Consider the following 23,271-nt stretch of genomic DNA (forward strand, 5'->3'; position numbering starts at 1 on the left):
TTTGTAATTGCCACCATTATGTGAACCAAGAAGTTCTAGATATACAAGCTGGGTTTAGAAAAGGCAGAGGAACCAGAGACCAAATTTCCAGCATTCATTGGATCATAGAAAAGCAAGAGAATTCCAGAAAAACGTCTGCTACTGCTTCATTGACTACTCTAAAGCCTTTGACTGTGTGGATCACAACAAACTGTGGAAAATCATGAAAGAGATGGGAATATTAAACCACCTTACCTGTCTCCTGTCAAACTTGTATGCAAGTCAAGAGGCAACAGTTAGAACTGGTCATGGAATAATGGATTGGTTCCAAATTGGGAAAGGAGTACATGAAGGCTGTATATTGTAACCTTGCTTTTTTAAACTTATATGCAGAGTACCTCATGAGAAATGCTGGGTTGGATGAAGCTCAAGCTGGAATCATGATTGCTGGGAGAGATATTAGTAACGTCAGACATGCAGATGACACCACCCTTATGGCAGAAAGTGAAGAGGAACTAACGAGTCTCTTGATGAAGGTGAAAGAGGAGAGTAAAAAACCTGACTTAAAACTCAGCATTCAGAAAACCACAATCATGGCATCTCATTCCATTCCTTCATGGCAATAGATGGGGAAACAATAGGAACAGAAAAAGACTTTTTTTTTCTTGGGCTCCAAAATCATTGCAGGTGCTGATTGCAGCCATGAAATTCAAAGACCCTTGCTACATTGAAGAAAAACTATGACAATCCTAGACAGTGTATTAAAAAGCAGAGACATTACTTTGCCAACAACATTCCCTATAGTCAAAGTATGGTTTTTCCACTAGTCGTCTATGGATGTGAATGTTGGACCATAAAGAAGGCTGAGCACTGAAGAATTGATGCTTTTGAACTGTGGTGTTGGAGGGGATTCTTGAGAGCCCCTTGGACTGCAAGGAGATCAAACCAGCCAATCCTAAAGGAAATCAACCCTGAGTATTCATTGGAAGGTCTGATGCTGAAGCTCCAATACTTTAGCCATCTAATGTCAAGAGCCAACTCATTGGAAAAAACCCTGATGCTGGGAAAGATTGAGGGCAAGAGGAGAAGGGGACGAGAGAGGATGAGATGATTGGATAGCATCACTGATTCAACAGACATGAGTCTGAGCAAACTCTTGGAGATAGTGATAGACAGGGGATCCTGAAGTGCTGCAATCCATGGGATTGCAAAGAGTCAGACACGACTTAGTGACTGAGCAACAACAAATACACTATATTATATGATTATATTGATATATACCATGAGCTGTAATAATAGTAATTATTAAGTATGTAATAATAGTAATTATGTAATATATTATTCCATACATTATTTAATATGTTCTGAGTGAAAGTTAAAGTTGGTCAGTTGTGTCCAACTCGTTGCAACCCTATGGACTATACAGACCGTGGAATTCTCCAGGCCAGAATACTGGAGTGGGTAGCCTTTCCTTTCTCCAGGGCATTTCTTCCCAACCCAGGGATTGAACTCAGGTTTCCTGCATTGCAGGTGGATTCTTTACCAGCTGAGCCACAAGGGAAGCCCAAGAATACTGGAGTGGGTAGACTAACCCTTCTGCAGAGGACCTTCCCAACCCAGGAATCGAACCGGGGTCTCATGTATTGCATAATATGTTCTGATGTGAACTAATACCTTAATACAGTTAGCAAAACAGTATTTAGACTATTCAAAGTTTTCAAATCCCAGGAAAGCAATTGCTTTTGTTTGTGCTTACTTTCTGCAATTTAACAATCTGTTTTTTTTTTCCCCCTTGTTTCTGTAGAATTTTTTATTACTTGATGAAATACCACAGGTCAACACTAAGCTGCCATCAGATGGTGAAGTGATGGTGGACATGCAAGATTTCACTGCTTTTTGGGATGAGGTAACAGATCTTCCATTCCAAGATCATGACTGCTAACAGACAACTGTGACTAAGATTTATTGGAGAATTTTTAGATTTTACCCATGGTGTAAAATGTGACTTGCTCATTTACTAAAAGTATGTTGCAAAATTTTTCAAAATAGGGACTAATGTTTTATCTAATGGAGATTAATTATAAAATCAACCTAAGATGTTTGACATGTTGCTGTCTCTCTCATTTTCAAGCGAGCTTTCAAAATATTAGCACATTTTGAACTTAAAGTCCATACATTTGTAATGTTAGCATTTACAGAATTGGACAGACAAAATGCTGCAATGTGATATGGGTTATCTCAAAAATACACAACTAGTTTTTAAAGAGGCTTTGAGGAATCAGCATATATTTTTTTCCTTGATTTTCAGACCAGTTTATTATACACAGAGTGAGGCCATGATCTGGATATTTGCCATGGGGTAGAGTGGGGGCTCCCCCATCCTGAGCTTCTGGATGGTTCTGAATACTTTGGTGACAGCCAGTGTAGGAGGAGATAGCAGGTAATCATAGTGAGCACCAGTGATTCCCAGTTAAAGCATTACGCTGTGTGGAAGCTTACTAGGAGAGCTGGTGATTTCCAACCGTTGGTTTATTTGTTGAAAGTGAAAGTGAAGTCACTCAGTTGTGTCAGACTCTTTGCGACCCCGTGGACTCTAGCCCCCCAGGCTCCTCTGTCCATGGGATTCTCCAGGCAAGAATACTGGAGTGGTTTGCCAGTTCTTTCTCCAGGGATCTTCCCGACCCAGGGATCAAACCTAGGTCTCCCGCATTGCGGGCAGATGCTTTAACCTCTGAGCCACCAGGGAAGGTTCAGTCAAACAGAAAAAACAACAGGATCTGGTCTCAAGAAGTTGTCAGTATCACACACCCAGTGCAGCCCCTTTACCAACTGAAATAACCGCCCCCCCTCACCCGCTCTCCGGTTCCATGGTCTTCTGCGCACACCCTCCTGTGTCAGTGAGGATTGGTTAGGAAAACAGAACCCCACCATGAGAGAGGGAGTTCCATGCAGGGAATAAGTTACACAGATGATAAAAGAGGGAGAAAAAAGCAGTAAGGGCAAAACGGCCGGTGCGTGAGACAACCCAGGGGTTATCAAAGGCAGGAAGCTGCTCCCACCCCCCAGGGCTGGGTGTGCTCAGGAAGGCGGCGCCTCCACCAGAGGGTCCACCCTCCAGATCAGAGCCCAGGAGCTCGGCTGTCAGCGTGGGGACCACAGAGCACCTGTCCTGACTGTAGACTCACCCTGTCTTTCATGCCTGTGACTCTGTGGTGCCACCTGCTTCTGACTCAGCAACTGCCGTCCCCACGGACAACCAGTGGTTTGTTCACAGATACATGAAACCACATCCCAGTGGTTTCTGTCCATGGAAACACACACGGTGTCTGATCTAACCTGAGAGCTTCTGCTAGGTTAACACAGTAGATTTACCTTCTGGTTGGTGTTTCTCGTCATGATGCTCTTGAAGCAGTTATAGAAAGCACCACTAAAATTCCATTATAAAGACCATTTCATGTGAATGCTAACACATAATTTGTATGAACTTATTAGCAGATTTCTTTTGTTCCCAGAAAACATGTAGATTTATTTTAAATCAGTTCAGTATATGTTCTGCAGTTATTAATTAACTGAAATAAAAATATCTGTATGCAGCAGTCTGCCTGTGCAGCAAATGCCTGTAAGGTAGAATAAAGGATTTTAGCTGTACTATCAGTTCATTTCAGTCGCTCAGTCCTGTCCGACTCTTTGCAACCCCATGAATCACAGCACGCCAGGCCTCCCTGTCCATCACCAACTCCCGGAGTTGACTCAAACTCATGCCCATCGAGTCGGTGATGCCATCCAGCCATCTCATCCTTTGTCGTCCCCTCCTCCTCCTGCCCCCAATACCTCCCAGCATCAGGGTCTTCTCCAATGAGTCAACTCTTCGCATGAGATGGCCAAAGTATTGGAGTTTCAGCTTCAGTATCAGTCCTTCCAATGAACACCCAGAACTGATCTCCTTTAGGATGGACTGTTTGGGTCTCCTCATAGTCCTTATGAATAAATCAGATGAAAAATCTGAAAAGTTTCTATATAGCTTCTAGAGTTAAAAACAAACAAACAAACATTATTACTAACTCAAGATACTAAACTGCTAAAGAGGGGGAAAGGCTGTGAGTTCTTTTGTAAGGCTCTTATAAAATCTAACTAATGGCATATTATGATTCTGTTAGAGCAGAATTCAAAATTACAGAGATGGGAGGCTTCATCAGCTACATTTTCACAAAAATAGATATAACATTATTGTGTGACACAGTTTCCTTGGAGAAGGAAATGGCAACCCCCTCCAGTATTCTTGCCTGGAGAATCCCACGGATAGAAGAGCCTGGCGGGCTACAGTCCATAGGGTTGCAGAGTCGGACATGACTGAAGTGACTTAGCAAAGCAAAGATATTCCTATCTAGGTAAATGATAATTATGCTATTGCAGCCAATTTTTACCACTTTCAGGAAATGGAAATTCTAAATATTTTCAACTGAATCTAGTTGAAACTCTAGCACTCACTAAAAACTAACAGCCATGGCACCATAATAACATTTTTTGTGAGATACCTAGACTGTTACCACTGAGGGAGACACAAAAATGTGAGGTAAGCATATCTTTTCGTAGAAGCCTTTGAAGCCAGAGATAAACAATTAGGGCACTTGAAAACATTAGGGATATGTATAAACTTGCGAGTAAAACAAACTATAGCTGTACCAGCAAGCAATGAAGAAATAGTAAATCTTCATTTTATGAACCTTTAATTATCTAAATGCAAGGAATGTTGGCTTAAGAAATGGTCAAAAGCAACTTGTCGTTTCTTACTATATAATATTGAAAACCAAGTGCTATATTCAACCATTGTAGGGTAAGGAAACTAAAACAAAAAAGCCTTAATGACCTGGAGCCTTAATGAGCAAAAGCTCATTTTAAACTGACTTAAGCCCCTGAACTAATCCTGTGTGTCAAAGGCAGGGAAGAAGAATCCCTCTAAACCTGAAAAAACTAGTGATTCATAAGGAAACTAAAGAGATGAAAGTATGCATGCTTATCATACCACAGGAATTGAAACTAAGAAGAAAAAGATGGGTGAGAAGAAATAAAAAGTACGATCTATTTACCTAGGGCAATCATCATTAAACATCGACAGTAATCTGATCAACTAAAATTTTTTTCTGAAATTATACTGCTCACATTTTCTGTGTCAAAACTTAAAATGATTGTCATTAAAGAGTTAGTAAATGATTCTAAAACAACTTTCTTGTTTCATAAAAGTTACATTTTAAGAAAGCTCAGTGGAAATCTTAAGGTACAACAGTTAGGATACCTTTTTGAAGTACAAAGGAAAATATAATTAAATCAACTTTATACTTTTTAACAGCCTTAAGAAAAATTTAGGGTGGTTCAATAGATGAAGGCTTTTGACTTCCTATAAATTGTTTAAGTTACTCAGGCTTGAAATAAAGTAGGTAAGTTTTCAGTTAAATACTGACAGTGTAGTATCTTAGAGCAGATTTTTTGTTGCCCACATCAACAGTTACATCCTCAGACCAACTTTTCCCTTCTTTAATGTAAAATAGCAAATCACCAGCATTTTAGGTTAAATCTAGACTTTAAGGCATTGTTATTTAATTTCTGAATGATACAAAGTGCTTTATAAGTATGAACAATAATCTGTTATACTTTACTACTTTTTGTCCTTTCCATTCATTTCTTTAAATCTGGAACGTGGCATCTTTTTTACAAGTTGAAAAAATAACTTATCAAGCACAAAATTTTGCTCTAAGGATACTAAATTTTTAAATTTATTCCATTTTTTAAATGATAGCCAAAAATCCACCTGATTGATGCTCATTTAGAACCTTCTTCTCAATTCTGGTCACTAAAGTACATCCTGAGTTTGAATAAAAATAACGAATCTTACAGGCTTTACAATAACTACTTTTTAAAAAATTTTAATTGGAGGCTAATTACTTTACAATATTGGGCTTCCGTGGTGGCTCCATGGTAAAGAACCTGCCTGCAGTGCAGGAGACCCAGGTTCAGTTCCTAGGTTGGGAAAATCCCCTGGAAAAGGTTATGGCAACCCACTCTAGTATTCTTGCCTAGGGACTGCTAAGTGACTTTCACTGCACCTGCAGAAGGGTCATGAGGTTGTCTGAACAGGACAGTGTTTTCCCTCACTTACAGAGTTACATTTGGCATGTCAGGAAGAGAGAATCTAATCCCACAGCAGCAGCCATTTAAGGTAAAAGAAGAAGCCACAAATATTCATGCAGTATACTTTAAATAGTCCCCTTGGGCAAAATGATTTAACTGATTTTTCCTCAAGAGCAATGCTCCTATATGCATCTCTTGAAAAATTAAAGATCCCAGAATAGCATCTTCCATGTGGGACATATTGAAAGATGATATTTTGGTTTCAGTGAGTTACACTCTAGCCCTTGTTATTTTAGCAGGTCTATTTTCAGAGGGTGGGGTTAGTGTTAGTTGCTCAGTTGGGTCCAACTCTTTGTGACCCCATGAACTATAGCCCACTGGTCTCCTCTGTCCATGGACTTCTCCAGGCAAGAATACTGGAATGGGTTGCCTTTCCCTTCTCTGGAGGATCTTCCCTACCCAGGGATCAAACTTGGGTCTTGCACATTGCAGGCAGATTCTTTACCATCTGAGTCACCAGGGAAGCCCAAAGAGTGTGGTAGTTTTGTCTTTTAGATTTGCAGAATCTATAGAGAAAGAAAATTACAGCCTACACACCCAAGAAAGGACAATTCCTCCAAAGAACCTGGCTGCATCAGAGGCAGACTTTGGCGCAGGTTGTGAGCTTGGAGTTAGTGGTTTTAGTTATACCTTACGTGGCAGCTGTGGTGGGAGCTGAGGAGGGGAAGGCAGAGTTGTGGTGTTAGCTCTCGAATTGGTTGGCGATGGCGTGACAGTGGGCACAGAAAGAATTCTGTGTTCACCACCTGGCAGTCACTAACTTTGAATTATGTAAACAGTAGCTTTTTACCTTTCATTCAGTCCAAAAGCAGGTAGTATTAGCAGCCTTAGCATCAAAACAAGAAACACAGCTGTTATGGTTTCCCAGATTTCTGGTGCTGGAGAGGTGCCCCTCAAGAATGGTAGCACTGGGGCTCTCATGGTGCTCAGTAAAGCCGGGCTGTAGTCACGTCAGGGCCAGGGTGGTGCCCTGAGCCGGTCATCACACCCAGCGTGGCCAGGCAGCCCGCGGCCCAGAGCAGCAGGTGGGAGAGTCCAACAATGCGTCCTCCATGCAGGTGTTCAAGTGGGCCCATCGCTGCGTGTGTCCTTCTGTCCCCTGCATCCTCCGCCCAGTATGTGCAGGTATCCATTGAATTGCTTTTGTACCAAACTATGCAGCATTTTAAAATGAACTATCTTTCAAGAGCTTAATAACATGGTCACGGACTTCTGTGTAAATTGCACTGTAATCCAGAACACCCTGTTCTATTGTCCCTGCCTTGCCTATGGAAGGACTGTGCCCCTTGCTGGGGTCATTAGTAATTAGGGCTGTCAGGTTAGGTCATGGGTGAGGGAGCCTTGGAGGGGAAGGGGAAAACATTGGAGTTTTAGAGAGAAGCTGAGTCTGAATGAAGCCTCTGCTGGGTTGGGAGACAGACGTGAGCTCTGTAGCCTGCCCCCCTAGGCAGCCAGATGGGCAGGTGGGGAAGGTCTCAGGGACCCAGGTCTCATTCATGAAATGATGGGACTTGGTCTCGATCTTTAAGGTTTAAAATAAATGGTTCCAGGGCCCTCTTTGGTGTTCCAGTGGTTAAGAATCCACCTTCCAATACAGGGGACTCTGTTTCCATCCCTGGTTGAGGAACTAAGATCTCACATGCTAGGGAGCAACTAAGCCCACATACCCCAACAAAGACCCAGGGCAGCAGCCAAAATAAAAAAATAAATAAGCAAAGCAAACGGTCTTGTGGGAGCCTCCAGATCTCATGGGGCAGGGTTTTGAACCGTGTCTGCACAGAGTAGTGGCTTAGATGATGATCTTTGTTGAGTCAGTGTTCCCTGAGCCTGGATAACCAGTGGGGGAGGGGACCCAGCAGCCGTGAGCTGGTGAGTGCTGCCCCCTTCTGTCATCCCGGAGCAGTGCGTGATCCTGAAGCCTGAACACGGAGGGTACTCTGTCCTTGACAGACTGAGGGGCTGTGATAGAAGTTGATGTTTGTAGGTGGTTCACTGTTTTGCTGTCATAACTGAATGAGAAGTAGTAAAATAGGATTTCCAAGTGTCAGGCAGGAAGAAAGGAGTTCAGTTCAGTTGTCATTCAGTTGTGTCTGACTCTTTGCGACCTAGTGGACTGTAGCATGCCTCCCTGTCCATCACCAACTCCTGCAGCTTACTCAAACTCATGTCCATTGAGTTGATGATGCCATCCAACTATCTCATTCTCTGTTGTCCCCTTCTCCTCCCACCTTCAATCTTTCCCAGTATCAGGGTCTTTTCAAATGAGTCAGTTTTTCGCATCAGTGGCCAAAGTATTGGAGTTTCAGCTTCAACATCAGTCCTTCCAGTGAATATTCAGGACTGATCTCCTTTAGGATGGACTGGTTGGATCCCCTTGCAGTCCAAGGGACTCTCAAGAGTCTTCTCCAACACCACAGTTCAAAAGCATCAATTCTTTGGTGCTCAGCTTTCTTTATAGTCCAACTCTCACATCTATACATGACGGCTGGAAAAACCATAGTCTTGACTAGACGGACATTTGTTGGTAAAGTGATGTCTGTGCTCTATAATATGCTGTCTAGGTTGGTCATAGTTTTTCTTCCAAGGAGCAAACATCTTTTAATTTCATGACCGCAGTCACCATCTGCAATGATTTTGGAGCCCCCAAAAATAAAGTCTCTCACTGTTTTTCCATCTATTTGCCATGAAGTGATGAGACCAAATTCCTTGATCTTAGTTTTCTGAATGTTGAGATTTAAGTCAACTTTTTCACTCTCCTCTTTCACGTCTGTAAAGAGGCTCTTTAGTTCTTCTTCACTTTCTGCCATAAGGGTGGTATCATCTGCGTATCTGAGGTTATTGATATTTCTCTCGGCAAACTTGAGTCCAGCTTGTGCTTCATCCAGCTCAGCGTTTCTCATGATGTACTCTGCAAATAAGTTAAATATACTGGGTGACAATATACAGCCTTGACGTACTCCTTTTCCTATTTGGAACCAGTCGGTTGGTCCATATCTAGTTCTAACTGTTGCTTCCTGACCTGAATACAGATTTCCTAAGAGGTAGGTCAGGTGGTCTGGTATTCCCATAACTTAAAGAATTTTCCACAGTTTACTGTGATCCACACAGTCAAAGGCTTTGGCATAGTCAATAAAGCAGAAATAGATGTTTTTCTTTAACTCTGGCTTTTTTGATAATTCAACGGATGTTGGCAATTTGATCTCTGGTTCCTCTGCCTTTTATAAAACCAGATTGAACATCTGGAAGTTCACAGTTCATGTACTGTTGAAGCCTGGCTTGGAGAATTTTGAGCATTACTAGCGTGTGAGATGAGTGTAATTGTGTAGTAGTTTGAACATTCTTTGGCATTGTGTTTCTTTGGGATTGGAATGAAAACTGACATTTTCCAGCCCTGTGGCCACTGCTGAGTTTTCCAAATTTGCTGGCATATTGAATGTAGCACTTTCACAGCATCATCTCTTAGGATTTGGATTAACTCAGCTGGAATTCCATCACCTCCACTCGCTTTGTTTGTAGTGATGCTTCCTAAGGCCCACTTGACTTCGCATTCCAGTATGTCTGGCTCTAGGTGAGTGATCATACCATCGTGATTATCTGGGTCATGAAGATCTTTTTTCTTTAGTTCTTCTGTGTATTCTTGCCACCTCTTCTTAACGTCTTCTGCTGCTTTTAGGTCCATACCATTTCTGTCCTTTATTGAGCCCATCTTTGCATGAAATATTCCCTTGTTATCTCTGATTTTCTTGAAGAGATCTCTAGTCTTTCCCATTCTAATGTTTTCCTCTGTTTCTTTGCACTGATCACTGAGGAAGACTTTCTTATCTCTCCTTGCTACTCTTTGGAACTCCACATTCAAATGGATGTATCTTTCCTTTTCTCCTTTGCTTTTCGCTTCTCTTCTTTTCATAGCTATTTGTAAGGCCTCCTCAGACAACCATTTTGCTTTTTTGCATTTCTTCTTCTTAGGGATGGTCTTGCTCTCTGTCTCCTGTACAGTGTCATGAACCTCTATCCATAGTTCATCCAGCATTCTTGTCTATCATATCTAATCCCTTGAATCTGTTTCTCACTTGCACTGTATAATAGTAAGGGATTTGATTTAGGACATACCTGAATGGTTTACTGGTTTTCCCTACTTTCTTCTATTTCAGTCTGAATTTGGCAATGAGGAGTTCATGATCTGAGCCACAGTCAGCTTCCGGTCTTTTTTTTTTTTTTTTACCTGACTGTATAGAGCTTCTCCATCTTTGGTTGCAAAGAATATAATCAGTCTGATTTCAGTATTGACCATCTGGTGATGTCCATGTGCAGAGTCTTCTCTTGTGTTTTTGGAAGAAGGTATTTGCCATGAACAATGAATTCTCTTGGCAAAACTTTATTGTCCTTTGCCCTGCTTCATTCTGCACTCCAAGGTCAAATTTGCCTGTTAGTCTAGGTGTTTCTTGACTTCCTACTTTTGCATTCCAGTCCCCTGTAATGAAAAGGACATCTTTTTTGGGTGTTAGTTCTGGTGGTTCAGACGGTAAAGCATCTGCCTACAATGCAGAAGACCTGGGTTCAATCCCTGGGTCAGGAAGATCCCCTGGAGAAGGAAATGGCAACCCACTCTAGTATTCTTGCCTGGATAATCTCTTGGATGGTGGAGCCTGGTAGGCTACAGTCCATGGGATAGCAAAGAGTTGGACACAACTGAGTGACTTCACTTCACTTTCTAGAAGGTCTTGTAGGTCTTCATAGAGCCATTCAACTTCAGCTTCTTCAGCATTAACTAGTCAGGGCATAGACTTGGATTACCATGATATTGAATGGTTTGCTTTGGAAAGGAACAGGGATCATTCTATCATTTTTGAGATTGTATCCAAGTACTGCATTTCAGACTCTTCTTGACTATGATGGCTACTCCATTTCTTCTAAGGGATTCTTGCCCACAGTAGTAGATATAATGGTCATCTGAGTTAAATTCACCCATTCCAGTCATTTTATTTTGCTGATTCCTAGAATGTTGACGTTCACTCTTGCCATCTCCTGTTTGACCACTTCCAGTTCATGGACCTAACATTCCAGGTTCCTATTCAATATTGCTCTTTACAGCATCGGACTTTGCTTTTGTCACCAGTCACATCCACAACTGGGTGTTGTTTATGCTTTGGCTCCATCTCTTCATTCTTTCTGAAGTTATTTCTCCACTGATCTCCAGTAGCACATTGGGCACCTACCAACCTGGGTAGTTCATCTTTCAGTGTCCTATCTTTTTGCCATTTCATACTCTTCATGGGGTTCTCAGGCAAGAATACTGCAGTGGCTTGTCTTTGCCTTCTCCAGTGGACTGCGTTTTGTCAGAACTCTCCACCATTACCCATTTGTCTTTGGTGGCCCTACACGGCATGGCTTATAGTTTCATTGAGTTAGACAATGCTGTGGTCCATGTGATCAGATTGGTTAATTTTCTGTGATTGTGGTTTTCAGTCTGTCTGCCCTCTGATAAAGATGGATAAGAGGCTTATGGAAGTTTCTTGATGGGAGAGACTGACTAAGAAGGAAAGTGGAGAAACTTAGAAGGCTTAAAGAATGTTTCTTGTATATTAAAATGTAGCTTCTTTTGATAGATTTTTCATTCCTAAAATCTAAAACTAGTCTTTTGGTGATAAAAAAATCATTGTCATTTTTTAAGTATGTGAATGCTGTTTAATCATTTCAGTTTTTTCTAGAAAAAAAATTCAATTTGAAGATTATTCAGACTTTTAATCCAGACTCTGTGCTTTTGGTCTTTTGGGTGTTTTACTTAATCACTTGTAACTTTTTTTTTTTGACATAGCAGTTACTATTTTCTTAACACTCAGGATCTGTAAAGACCCACAGACACCCTAACTCTCTCAGGAATGCGACCAGTGACCAGCATGAGGACTACTTTGTCCTTCACCCTTGAGTTGGATTATGTATTGTCACATATACCTTCATGTTTTATAGTTTTCTTTCAGTAGAAGTACTTTATTGCCCTGTTTAGCCAGGACCCATAATGCATGTATCATGTATAAAACTGAGGCTTTATCACTCTGACCCATGGTGTCATAATTAATTTCTTTATTACCCATTATTTTTGTTGTTGGTATTGAATTAAAGCTCTCTTTAGAGCTTTGAAGGTTACTTATAAGAGCTAATTTACCAAGAGTGACTTCTTAATATAAAGTGCCTCTTTGCTTGCTGAGCATTACTGAGGTTCATTCCATCAAATGAAAATGGAGAGATTAGTGAAGATTTCAAATTATTTAGGGCTTCCCTTATAGCTCAGTTGGTAAAATATCCATTTGCAATACAGGAGACCCCCGTTCGATTCCTGGTTTGGGAAGATCCCTTGGGGAAGGAATAGGCTACCTGTCCAGTATTCTTGGGCTTCCCTTGTGACTCAGTTGGTAAAGAATCCTCCTGAAATGTGGGAGACCTGGGTTCAATCCCTGGATTGGGAAGATCCCCTAGAGAAGGGAAAGGCTATCTACTCCTGTATTCTGGCCTAGAGAATTCCATGGACTTTATAGTCCATGGGATCAAAAAGAGTTGGACACGACTGAGCGACTTTCACTTTCAATTTATTTATTTAGTAAAGGGCCAGGCATGCAGGGTACTTATGTGTTGGTCTTTTGAAAAGTTTCATCATCTAATTCATATTCATGTAACAAGTGTTCTGCCTGTTGCTGAATATCAGGAGGGCTAGGATTACCTTGAAATGGCAGAATCACAGCTTTAATGAGAGCCCATAGGAGCCAAAGATCTATTGGAATATTTTTTCCTCATTTAGTGGCTTGTTTAATATTCTCTTTAACCAAGTTCCAAATTTCTATATCAAAACTGCCCTCGTCAGGGAGCCAGGGATTATATTCAACCACTGTTTGAAGGCATGCCGCTATGTGTTGACGTGAAACCGAAAGTCCTTGAAAAGAAAAATGGTGGGACTTTCCAGCCGTTTGTCCCATAACCCTGCACTTACCTGACCTCAATAGGTCCCAGTCACTCTGGCCTGAATACCACAAATTCCAGGTCCCTGTTTTGGGCACCACTTGTTGGTCTTTGATACAGACCAGGAAACTGGTGGACCAGAGTCAATTAAAAGAAAGAGAGAGACAGTGCAGTATCTCTCGGGTTACGTGGAAAACCAATAAAGCCCATGCACAGGACTTGTACCACTCACGAAGGCACAGGGCGTCCTCTCAAGGAGGTCTTGAAAGCCTGGGTGAGAGAGTGAGCTTGGCAGGTTTCCACGCTCTGAGGAGAATTAAGACAGAAAGAAGGATGTGGGGGACCTAAGTCTCTAGTGGAGCAAGGGTATTTTATTAGCAGAAATGCAGGCTTATATATCTTTAATAAAATGATTACTCAGCCATTACAAAGGATAAAACTCCATCAGTTGCAACAAAATGGATGGTCCAATACATACAGGGTCGCTGATATTGAAGAGAGTCACTAAAGGGAGCTACTGAAAGGAACCCAAGCAGGTACCCTTTCCCGTGATCTCAGTCCTGAGAACTGCGTGCAGCTCTGCTTGTTCCCGGAATAGGAACTGATAAGGAACAGAGAATCCTTGAGAAACGGCACACAAAGGAAGAAAAGTGCAACATATTGGATTCCTTAAAGTTGAACGTTCCCTGACACTTATGCTGCCGCTTTGTGGAGATTAATGAGACAGTTTAAACCATGGGTCATGATGAAAACTTACAAATGATTAAAAACCTTCCACACTGGATATTGTATTAAGTACATTATTTTAATAAACTAGTGTGCATCATTCAGTTTGCATTTCAGGAAGGTGCCTTGTCATCTCTGCTACTAAATTCTGTGGGTGTCTAGAGCTGTTTCCATATGTAAATCTGGTAAAAGAAGGAGGCTTTTTAAAGGCAACTTAAAACTACTTCAAACCACCTAAGACATAGGATTATATGAAAAGGTCTTTGGGACACAGTATCTTAAAATAGGAAAAAAATGTGAGTTAATGTGAGGATATCAGTGATTATTACATTATTTTCTCTACTTTTTAAAGTAATGTATATTACTTTATTGAAATGGGTACATTTTTTATAAACTTTAATTTGCAGGAATCAGAAACCCCAACCCTACAAGGCCTTTCCTTTACTGTCAGACCTGGTGAACTGTTAGCTGTGGTCGGACCTGTGGGAGCAGGAAAGGTAAGTTGTGATGCCTTTTGTCAGCTTGATGTAATACCACAGCCTCTGTTCAGTCCTCAGAGTGGAGCCCAGAGCTGAGTGTGACTCAGTTTGAGTTTGAATTGGGTGTCTCTAGAAAGGTTTTTCTCTAGGAACATTAGTTTTGCAAAAAGGTTTCATGGCCTAATACATCAGGATAAATGCACATTGTGTTTTCCTTCTTAATGCTTGGACGTCTCAGTGAAGGAGATTATTTATGTGGCAGCTGTTCAGGATGGATGGAGACAGTCGGGACTTCTTTTTGTCACAGTGGCCCCTCCAGGAAGTCTGGAGGTGGTGAAGGCTCTTCCAGGAAGCTCGGAGCATTTCTTCACGTGACTTGACTTGGTTCCATCAGTGCACGTATAGGGAATGTGCAACCACGTGCTGGAGCTAAAGATATAGACATGAGCCAGACCTTGACACCTCTGCCCTCCAGAGGCAACCAGGTTCTGGGGCAAGACAGATATGCAGGTAGACTATTTCAGCCCAATGTGATGAGTGCTCTGATGGCGTGGACATAGGCATGTCATTTCTGTGTGTTACAGGAGGTGTGAAGGACATGTGTAGGTGCGCTTAGGGTCCTGTGTTTTGTACAACAAAATACAGAAACCTAAATGTGGGATGTGCACACGAGAGGGTGATGACTTCCTCCATGAAGGACTTTTTAAAAAATTTATTTTTAATTGGAGGATAATTGCTTTCAATATTATGTTGGTTTCTGCCATATATCAATATGAATCAGCCATAGATATACATATGTTTCCTCTCTCCTGAACCTGTTTCCCACCTCTCATCCCATCCTAGCCCCCTAGGTTGTCATAGAGCCCAGGATTTGAGTTCCCTGGGCATGATGGACTTCTGTTCTTCAAATACAACAACCTCAGAGTTCTTTTAAATAGCAATCTTTGGATATATTCTTCACACATAGTTAATTTTTTTAAATATACTTATTTATGTATTTGGTTGCATTGGGTCTTTGTTGCAGTGCATAGCATCTCTAATTGTGGCATGTGGGCTCAGTTGCCCTGGGCATATAGGATATTAGTTCCCCCACCAGGGGATCAGGGATCTAACCAGAGCCTCTGGCACTGGAAGGTGGATTCTCCTTGTTTTTAAAGTGTTTATTATCTGGATATAATTATTGGGTTTTTTTTAACATTTTATTTTGTACTGGGGTATAGCCAATTAACAATGTTGTGATAGTTTCAGGTGAACAGTGAAGCGTATATGTCAGCCATACGTACACATGTATCCATTCTCCCCCAAATTCCCCTCCCATCCAGGCTGCCACACAACATTGAATAGAGTTCCATGTGCTGTACAATAGGTCCTTGCTGGCGATTCGTTTTAAATACAGCAGTGTGTACCTGTCCATCCTGAACTCCCTAACTACCCCTTTCCCCCCATCCTGGAAGGTGGATTCTTAACCACTGGACCACCAGGGAAGCCCCGCATAGCTTTTTAAGAACAAGTATTTGTCAAGTAAAAGATATCCAGATGCAGAAACAACTGCATTAAACATCAGATACAGAAAATATACATCCTGCTTGTCTGCTCTGCTAGAGAAGGATGTTAAACATTCTTAGTCTTTGCTGAGTAGAGCATTTCATCTGAGGGAACTTAGGCAGAGTCGATTGTTATCATGTTTATATTCCTTATCAACCTTTAGTTTAAGAGTTGACCAGTAATGCTCTGTTCCATTTTTTTTCCTGCAGTATTCAGAGCTGTGTTTTATACACTTCTGATATCCTGTATCAAGCACCAGGGTGGGGTCGGCTGTGCTGCGGGGCATGTTCCTTGCTGAGTGCACCCTGTTCACGTGTGTGTGTTGCCGTCTGTTTCAGTCATCACTGTTAAGCGCTCTGCTGGGGGAACTGCCCCCGAGCCAGGGGAAGGTCAGCGTGCTCGGGAGGATCGCGTATGTTTCTCAGAAGCCCTGGGTGTTTCCAGGAACTGTGAAGAGTAACATTTTATTTGGGAAGAAATATGAAGAAGACCGATATGAAGAAGTAATAAAGGCTTGTGCTTTGGAAGAAGTGAGTAATGACTCTTGAGTTGCATGTAGTCGAAGTTCAAATAATGATAACATTGGTTTAAGCTCTAAGGTTTGTTGAAAGTTCTTCTTTTTTTTTTTTTTGAACTTGAAAGGTCTTATATGTTGCTTTATGCTGGACTTCTGGGTATGTTTGCAGTCATATACATTGTTGTTTTAATTCTGGTGTGATAATGATGGTCACAGAATGCGTTTGTTTCATTTGGTGAAGTATCATTCACTTTTAGATTCTTTTTTTAATGGAAAATAACAAAAATTTATAAGAACAGAGAGTGCTGTGTAATGAACCCTCATGTTCCCACCCCCAGGTTCAGCCAGGGTTAGCTGGTGGCCAGTCTTGCTGGGTCTTTAACCCTGCCCTGTGCCACCCCTCCACGCAGCCCCACCACCCCATCCTCCGGGGTTCTAAAGCAAATCCTAAATCTCAGATAAGTTCATCTGTAAACATTTCATTGTTGTTGTTGTTCAGTCCCTCCTGTCCAGCTCTTTTCAACTCCATGGACTGTAGCAGGTCAGGCATCCCTGTCCTTCACCATCTCCTGGAGCTTGCTCAAACTCATGTTCATCGAGTCAGTGATGCCATCCAACCATCTGTTGTCCCCTTCTCCTCCTGCCCTCAGTCTTTCCCAGTGTCAGGATCTTTTCCAGTGAGTTGGCACTTTGTATCAGGTGGCCAAAGTATTGGGGATTCAGCTTTAGCATCCGTCCTTCCAATGAATATTTAGGGTTGATTTCCTTTAGGATGGACTGGTTTGATCTCCTTGCAGTCCACAGGATTCTCAAGAGTCTTCTTCAGCACCACAATTCAAAAGTATCAATTCTTCAGCACTCTGCCTTCTTTATGGTCCAACTCTCACATCCATATGTGACTAGTGGAAAAACCATAGCTTTGACTATATGAACCTTTGTTGGCAAAGTGATGACTCTGCTTTTTAATATACTGTTTAGGTTTGTCACAGCTTTTCTTCCAAGGAGCAAGCATCTTTTAATTTCATGGCTGCAGTCACTGTCTGCAGTGATTTTTGAGCCCAAGAAAATAAAATCTGTCACTGTTTCTACCTTTTCCCTATCTATTTGCCATGCAGTAATGGGGCCAGTTGCCACATAAATCATAAACAAACATATTCTGTTACCATAAGCAATATAGTATGTAATATTTGCATATTATAATTAACCAGTTTTTAAAACTTAAGTTTTTTTTTAAACAAGTTTTTATAAAAATCTTTTAAGGATTTTTAAAAGTTTTAGGCATTACCTAGTTAAAGGTTGGAGAAGGCAAGTTAAAGGTAACATGTTGATAAATTCTAGTTTGATATTTTCCCATATAGATTGCTTGACCTTACAAAGCCCTCTTGGATGCCTGTAAGTTTATACTTTCATCTCATATTTACATATTCCTGGCAACTTGGACATTTTCTTTTCAGGTTGCCTTGACAATCATAGATAATAAGATCCTTCTGTGTCTAGGTATAGAGACCTTCGAGACTTGAGTTATTTTAGTGCTGCCTTCATTTCAGATATAATCTTCTGTCACTCCCTGGGCCGTGTGATATGAAAGAGCAAAAGGCTATGAAGTGGTTCAAAAGGACATGAGCTGGTTCAGATTCCAGCTCTTCTGTTTCACAGCTGACCGTCCTCGGACCAGTGATGTGACCTCACTGAGTCTCAGTTTCCTCATCTGTGAAATGGGGCCAGTGCTTCCTGTGAGCTTATTGTGAGGATTAGAGATAATCAGCATCAGGGTCCAGCACAGAGTTTGGTACACAGATCTTACCCCCCAGGAGCTGTGAGAAGCCATGTGCACATGTACAAATGATGGAGCAGAATTAGATGGTCCTTCATGAGAGATGAGAGACGTAAGCAGAGCCTTAGGAACCTGACAGGTAGAGATGAGTCCAGGATGGTTTCATGGGCGAGTGTGCTTGGGATGAGCTTGGGAAAATGGGCAGAATATTGACAGGCTGTGAGAGGAGGGGTGATTCCACATGGAAGAAAAGCTGTGAAGGAAGGCAGGGCTCCTGCTGCTTTACTCTCAAGTCCAGCCCTCCTCTGCCAGGGTCTCACGTCTTGCTCACATTTACCATCTCAGCAGTCTGCTCCGTGGTGTCTCTACTGTGAGTCTTCACCATCGCTGAAGGGCCCTTGATGTGCTTCTGGACAGATGGCATCAAATCTGCTTTGCCATTTCCTAGTTTGCCTTTAGTGTGTGTGTCTGCTGTTCAGTGGAATTGGGAAAACTCAACTTAAAGGAAAATAATGTGAATAAGAACACCTTTCTGTCAGTGGGGGGAATTGTAGTCTATACTCAAGTCAGGCTTTTCCCTTTAACATAATTGGAAAATAGTGGCTAGGAATTTAGCCTGACTTGGATTTTGTTGCAAATCCTGTGAAACTGTCTTCCCATTTGGGGCTGGTCCATAAATAATGTTCAGAGTCAACAACACAGTCGCAGTCTTGCTACCAGATTCGGAGAGGTCCTGTTTCTTGTGCCCTAACTGTGCTACGTGAATGAGTGGATTAGGTGCTTTTTCTAAAACATGCTTAAGGTTGCTATGCTATGACGTGTTACTATTTTGTTAAGCAAAATGAAACAATGTAGAATCAAAGCATAAAAGCTAAGTGGAACAGTTTGAAAGGACTTCAACAGTGAAACAGAGACCAATAACCCTGTGTGTGTGTGTGTGTGTGTGTGTGTGTGTGAATGGAGGGCTGGGAACCTGTTTAAAATGGCTCATTGTTGTTCATGAAAACCAAATCAAGAGATGGTGATAACTTCTGAACTCAGCAAAGAAAGAAGATGAAATTATGATGAATTTTCATGACAGATCAATTGCTGCCTTTCATTGGATATAACCTAGATAAGCTTTGAGTGAGCAGGGAACCTGTGTGTCTGTGTGCCTGTCAGGGAGGGTTATGATGGACACCCTTTCTTCTGTTTATGGTCATGTGCTGTGTATGTTATGACCCACCCTGTGAATGTGGTCCCACTGTTGGTTTGATGGGAAAATAGATATCAGTTACAAGTAGCAAATTATAATCAATTCTAGTCCTTTTTCCATTTATAGAGGGTGTTCTCACTTTTGAGTTTAGTGACTCTTGTTTTTGCAGCACATTCTGTAGAAAAGGAACCTGAGACTTAGGGAGGTCAAAGGACTTGTTTATCATGCAGACTCCAGTGTGCCACCCGCTTTCTCCCCAAATTTGCTAAAGTAGGGACAGAAAGTGAGGGCGTCATCTGCAGAAAGGTACTGCTGTGTATCTTAGGTTGATGCCTGAGGGGTTTAGTAGATAATTCAAAGATTTCTAACATAATAATTTTGTAACCTAAACCTGATTGTTATCTTGTCATTTGGGGGATATTGTTGTCATTTTTTTTTTTTAAATTTCCCCAGATACTCTTTGGAAAATAGACTGATTTGTCCATTTACTTCTTAAATAATATTCAAATATAACTTATGGTAGATTCCCAGATCCTCAAGTCAAAGCTTCATATCCTTCTTAACTTTGAGTTTTTCCTGCTTTCACAGATAAGCATCTACTTAGTTCAGCTGATTTGCTTGGCGTACGTTGAGTACACTGTTTCTTTCCTTTTGGCTTTCCTGCCCAGCCTGCTCTTTCTGCTCCCGTTTCTTGTACAGACCTTTTCTGTCACTCTATGACTTACCTTAAGTATCACTGGGAAGACATTGGCGAGGTGTTATCCCTTCTCTGAAAGTGAGAAGCAGAGACCAAGATCAGGAAAACTGGTAACTTGAGATAAAATAAGTCCTGTGCCTTCACCTCCTGGGCCTCCAGTTCTCACACCTGTGTCTCTGGCACAGACCTTCACACCTGCATGTCCGGCTGCACTGTGACGTCACTGAGAGCTCATCTCAGCTTGTCCACAAGTAATGTCTCCTAAACCTGCCTCCACCATCTTCCCCAGCTCAGTAAATGGAGACCCTGTCCTTCCCCTTCCTCACCCCAGACACCAGAGTCTCCTCTTCTCTTATAGCCCACATCCATCCTGTTAGCAGGTCTTACAACTTTGCCTTCCAAATGTGTCTGGAGTGTGACCCCGTCTCTCCATTCCCACTGTTTTCTAGCTTATTCCAGTAATGTCCTCACTTGTATCTGCCTTTACCCTTCCCCACTTACTGCCTGTTTTCTGCAAAGCACAGGAGTTTCCTTGTAAACCTCAGACCATGTCAGTCCTCCCTTCTCCCCCTCCGCCTCTTACTGGAGTGACCCCAGGCTTCCCCTGCTCTGTCTCTGCCCTCACTCCCCTCATTCTCACTCTGCTCTCCTGTCTCCGTGTCCTGAACCCCTTGGGCATCTCCCCGTGGCCTCTGCACCCGCCCCTCCCTCTGTGAGGAGCAGCTCTCCAGGTCTGCTTGAGTCCCTCCCTCCCCCAGATCTGCTCACACTCCCTCTGAGCAGAGCCCTCCCACCCCAGTGTGGACTCACATCCCTCCTTTGCTCTCCATCCCCCTGAGCCGGCTTCCTTTTCCTTCTTGTCCTCAGTCCTTGTGCTCAGGTTAATTTTCCATATCACCCATTTCCCACCGTGGAAAGAAATTCTAAGGGCTCTGTTTCCTCATGGCTGAATTCATTGTGCCCAGAATAGTGCCTGGTGTATAGTCAGTCCTCAATAAATATGTGTTAAAGTGGCAAAATGCATAAATGCTTTGAAAAAAATACAGAATGACAACAAGTGCAAAGCCCTAAGAGTTTTTTTTTTTTTTTAATTTTCCTAGTTACAGTTTAGTCACTATGCAATAAGCACATTGCTGTTGATTAAACTCTTGTGTGAAGAACTGATGCTAAGAGGTTAGGATGGCAGAAGAACACATTTTAAATGTTTTGCTTTTTTTCCTTTTCTATCTCCATACAGGATTTGCAGAATTTGAGGGAAAGAGATCTAACTGTGACAGGAGATGGAGGAACCCCGCTGAGTGAAGGACAGAAAGCCCGGGTCAGCCTCGCCAGGTAAATGGGGTTTCAATGGCCATCCTGCCCCTCCTCCTCCACGGCTCCTAGTGGACGTGAGTACACAGACCCCTCTCACTGGCTGGATCTGTGTGAAGCAGAGTCTTGTCCCTTTCCTTGGGCTCCAGGAAGGAACATGACATTGTTGGACACCATTATGATTCAGAGATGAGACCCAGGGAGTGTGAAGTGTCCTTTCCTGATGTCTCTCTGTTTTCTAGAGCTGTGTATCAGGACGCAGACATCTACCTCCTGGACGATCCACTCAGCGCAGTGGATGCAGAAGTCAGCAGGCACTTGTTCAAACAGTGAGTTTGCACCTGTTTTATATAATTTCTTCTTTCCAGGAACCCTGTAGAGATCAGGGAGGGGAGCTCAGGAAAGCCTTTGTGCTCCAGGAGACTCAGCTCCCTCTGCCCTGGTGTTCCTCCCTCCCTTCCCTTCCCTCCACAGAAGATCCATCGCAGAGAAATCTTACATCATGATGAGGTCAGGACAGGAAAATACAGCAGGTGCTTCCAGTGTGTGGAGGAGAGTGGGGTCCATGCTTTAGGGAGTGAAGGATAGATGGCAGATTCCCCCATGACTTGTAGTTGATGGATCCAGACCCCAGGGATAAGAAGGGCAATGTAAAATTTTTAAATCAGAGAGTAGGACTTGGTAATCTGGTAACTGGATGCCAGTCCTTTTCCTCCATCATGTGTTGAAGGCACATTAGAAGTGAAGTTTTCAGTACTGACATAGGACTTCCGTGGAAAGACTATTGGTTTATGCTTATTAATTAATCTGTTGGTTTGGAAATACTTAATAAAGACTAGAATTTTACAAATGATTTATTTCACATCTGAATATGACTCAATTATTTCACATTGCTTCATGGATTCTTACTAGAATTAATACTTAGACCCTCATGTAGGGTAACCTTGAATTTGAAACTTGGTATCAGGTTGAAGTCCTGACTCTCACTTTGTTTCTGAACTTTGTTGTCAGTGGCTCTTTCTTGGCCACAGAACTCCTGAAGAACGGCTCTGATGCTTTTCTGTCCTAATACATGCTGACTGAGGCCTCTGGTGGAATATAGACTGGCCTCTTTGAAAGCCTCTTTAATTCGCTTTCTCTGAAGCAGCCTCACATCTACCCCACAGTTTGTTCCCTTGCTGTCATTCACCTTGTAAAGCCAAGGAGCCTTCCAGCTGCACTTGTTAATATCCTGCTGTATACACTGAGATTGATCCCCTTACAGATGCTACTGCATGAAACCTCTCAGTTTACAAGGAGGATGGTGAGCCAGGAGAGGGGAAGGACCACACTGGGCTGAATAAGGGAGACTAGGATGCTCAGCTGTCATTCCTGCCTCTGAGGAACCTGTCTCTACATGGGGCTTGTTAAGACAGATGCCTGGGAAAGCTCAGCAGAGTCAAGCTTTAGAGAGTTTCAATACAGGGTAGGAAATACTAAGTGAAAGTGGAAGTGTCAGCTGGAGGCTTTCACTGAAGTTGGAAAGCTCCCTGTGCCCGGAGCTGGGCGGGCAGTGCCCTGGGGCATGCAGGCTGGGCAGGTGTGTGGAGGCTGAGAAGAGAACCCAGTCCTTTGCTGAAGGAAGAGAAGAAGCTCAGGTGTGGAGGGAGGAGGAAGCAGGGCTGTGAGGAGGACAGCAGGCACATCCTCGCCTGGAGGAGGCGGGGTGTTCGGCAGAGAGCAGCCGTTTGAGAATTATCGCTGACAGGTCCTGTGTTAGTTTCTAGGACTGTGTCTATCCAGGCTGCTCTCACAGGAATCAGAGCTGGGTGGCTTAGAAATAATGGAAGTTTATCTCTGTTGGTTCTGGAGGCTGAGAAAGTCCAAGTCAAGGTGCTGAGAGATTCAGCATCTGGTGAGGGTCTGATTCTG

At 42.5% G+C, this 23,271-nt stretch overlaps 1 protein-coding gene and 1 pseudogene across 1 annotated transcript in view; one reads left to right on the forward strand and one right to left on the reverse strand.

Annotated features, from left to right (window-relative positions):
• LOC136144145 (ATP-binding cassette sub-family C member 4-like) overlaps nucleotides 1-23,271 on the forward strand; it is a 147,356-nt gene that overhangs the window by 27,553 nt on the left and 96,532 nt on the right. Inside the window, exons 9-13 of the mRNA XM_065901805.1 lie at nucleotides 1,784-1,885; nucleotides 14,250-14,339; nucleotides 16,205-16,396; nucleotides 21,287-21,381; nucleotides 21,603-21,689. Of these exons, the coding sequence (XP_065757877.1) occupies nucleotides 1,784-1,885; nucleotides 14,250-14,339; nucleotides 16,205-16,396; nucleotides 21,287-21,381; nucleotides 21,603-21,689 (566 nt within the window). The remainder of the gene's footprint in view (nucleotides 1-1,783; nucleotides 1,886-14,249; nucleotides 14,340-16,204; nucleotides 16,397-21,286; nucleotides 21,382-21,602; nucleotides 21,690-23,271) is intronic.
• LOC136144478 (sialomucin core protein 24 pseudogene) lies at nucleotides 6,572-7,241 on the reverse strand (annotated as a pseudogene).

The sequence above is a fragment of the Muntiacus reevesi genome, chromosome 11 (assembly GCF_963930625.1).
Source record: "Muntiacus reevesi chromosome 11, mMunRee1.1, whole genome shotgun sequence".
NCBI classification, from domain to species: Eukaryota; Metazoa; Chordata; class Mammalia; order Artiodactyla; family Cervidae; genus Muntiacus; species Muntiacus reevesi.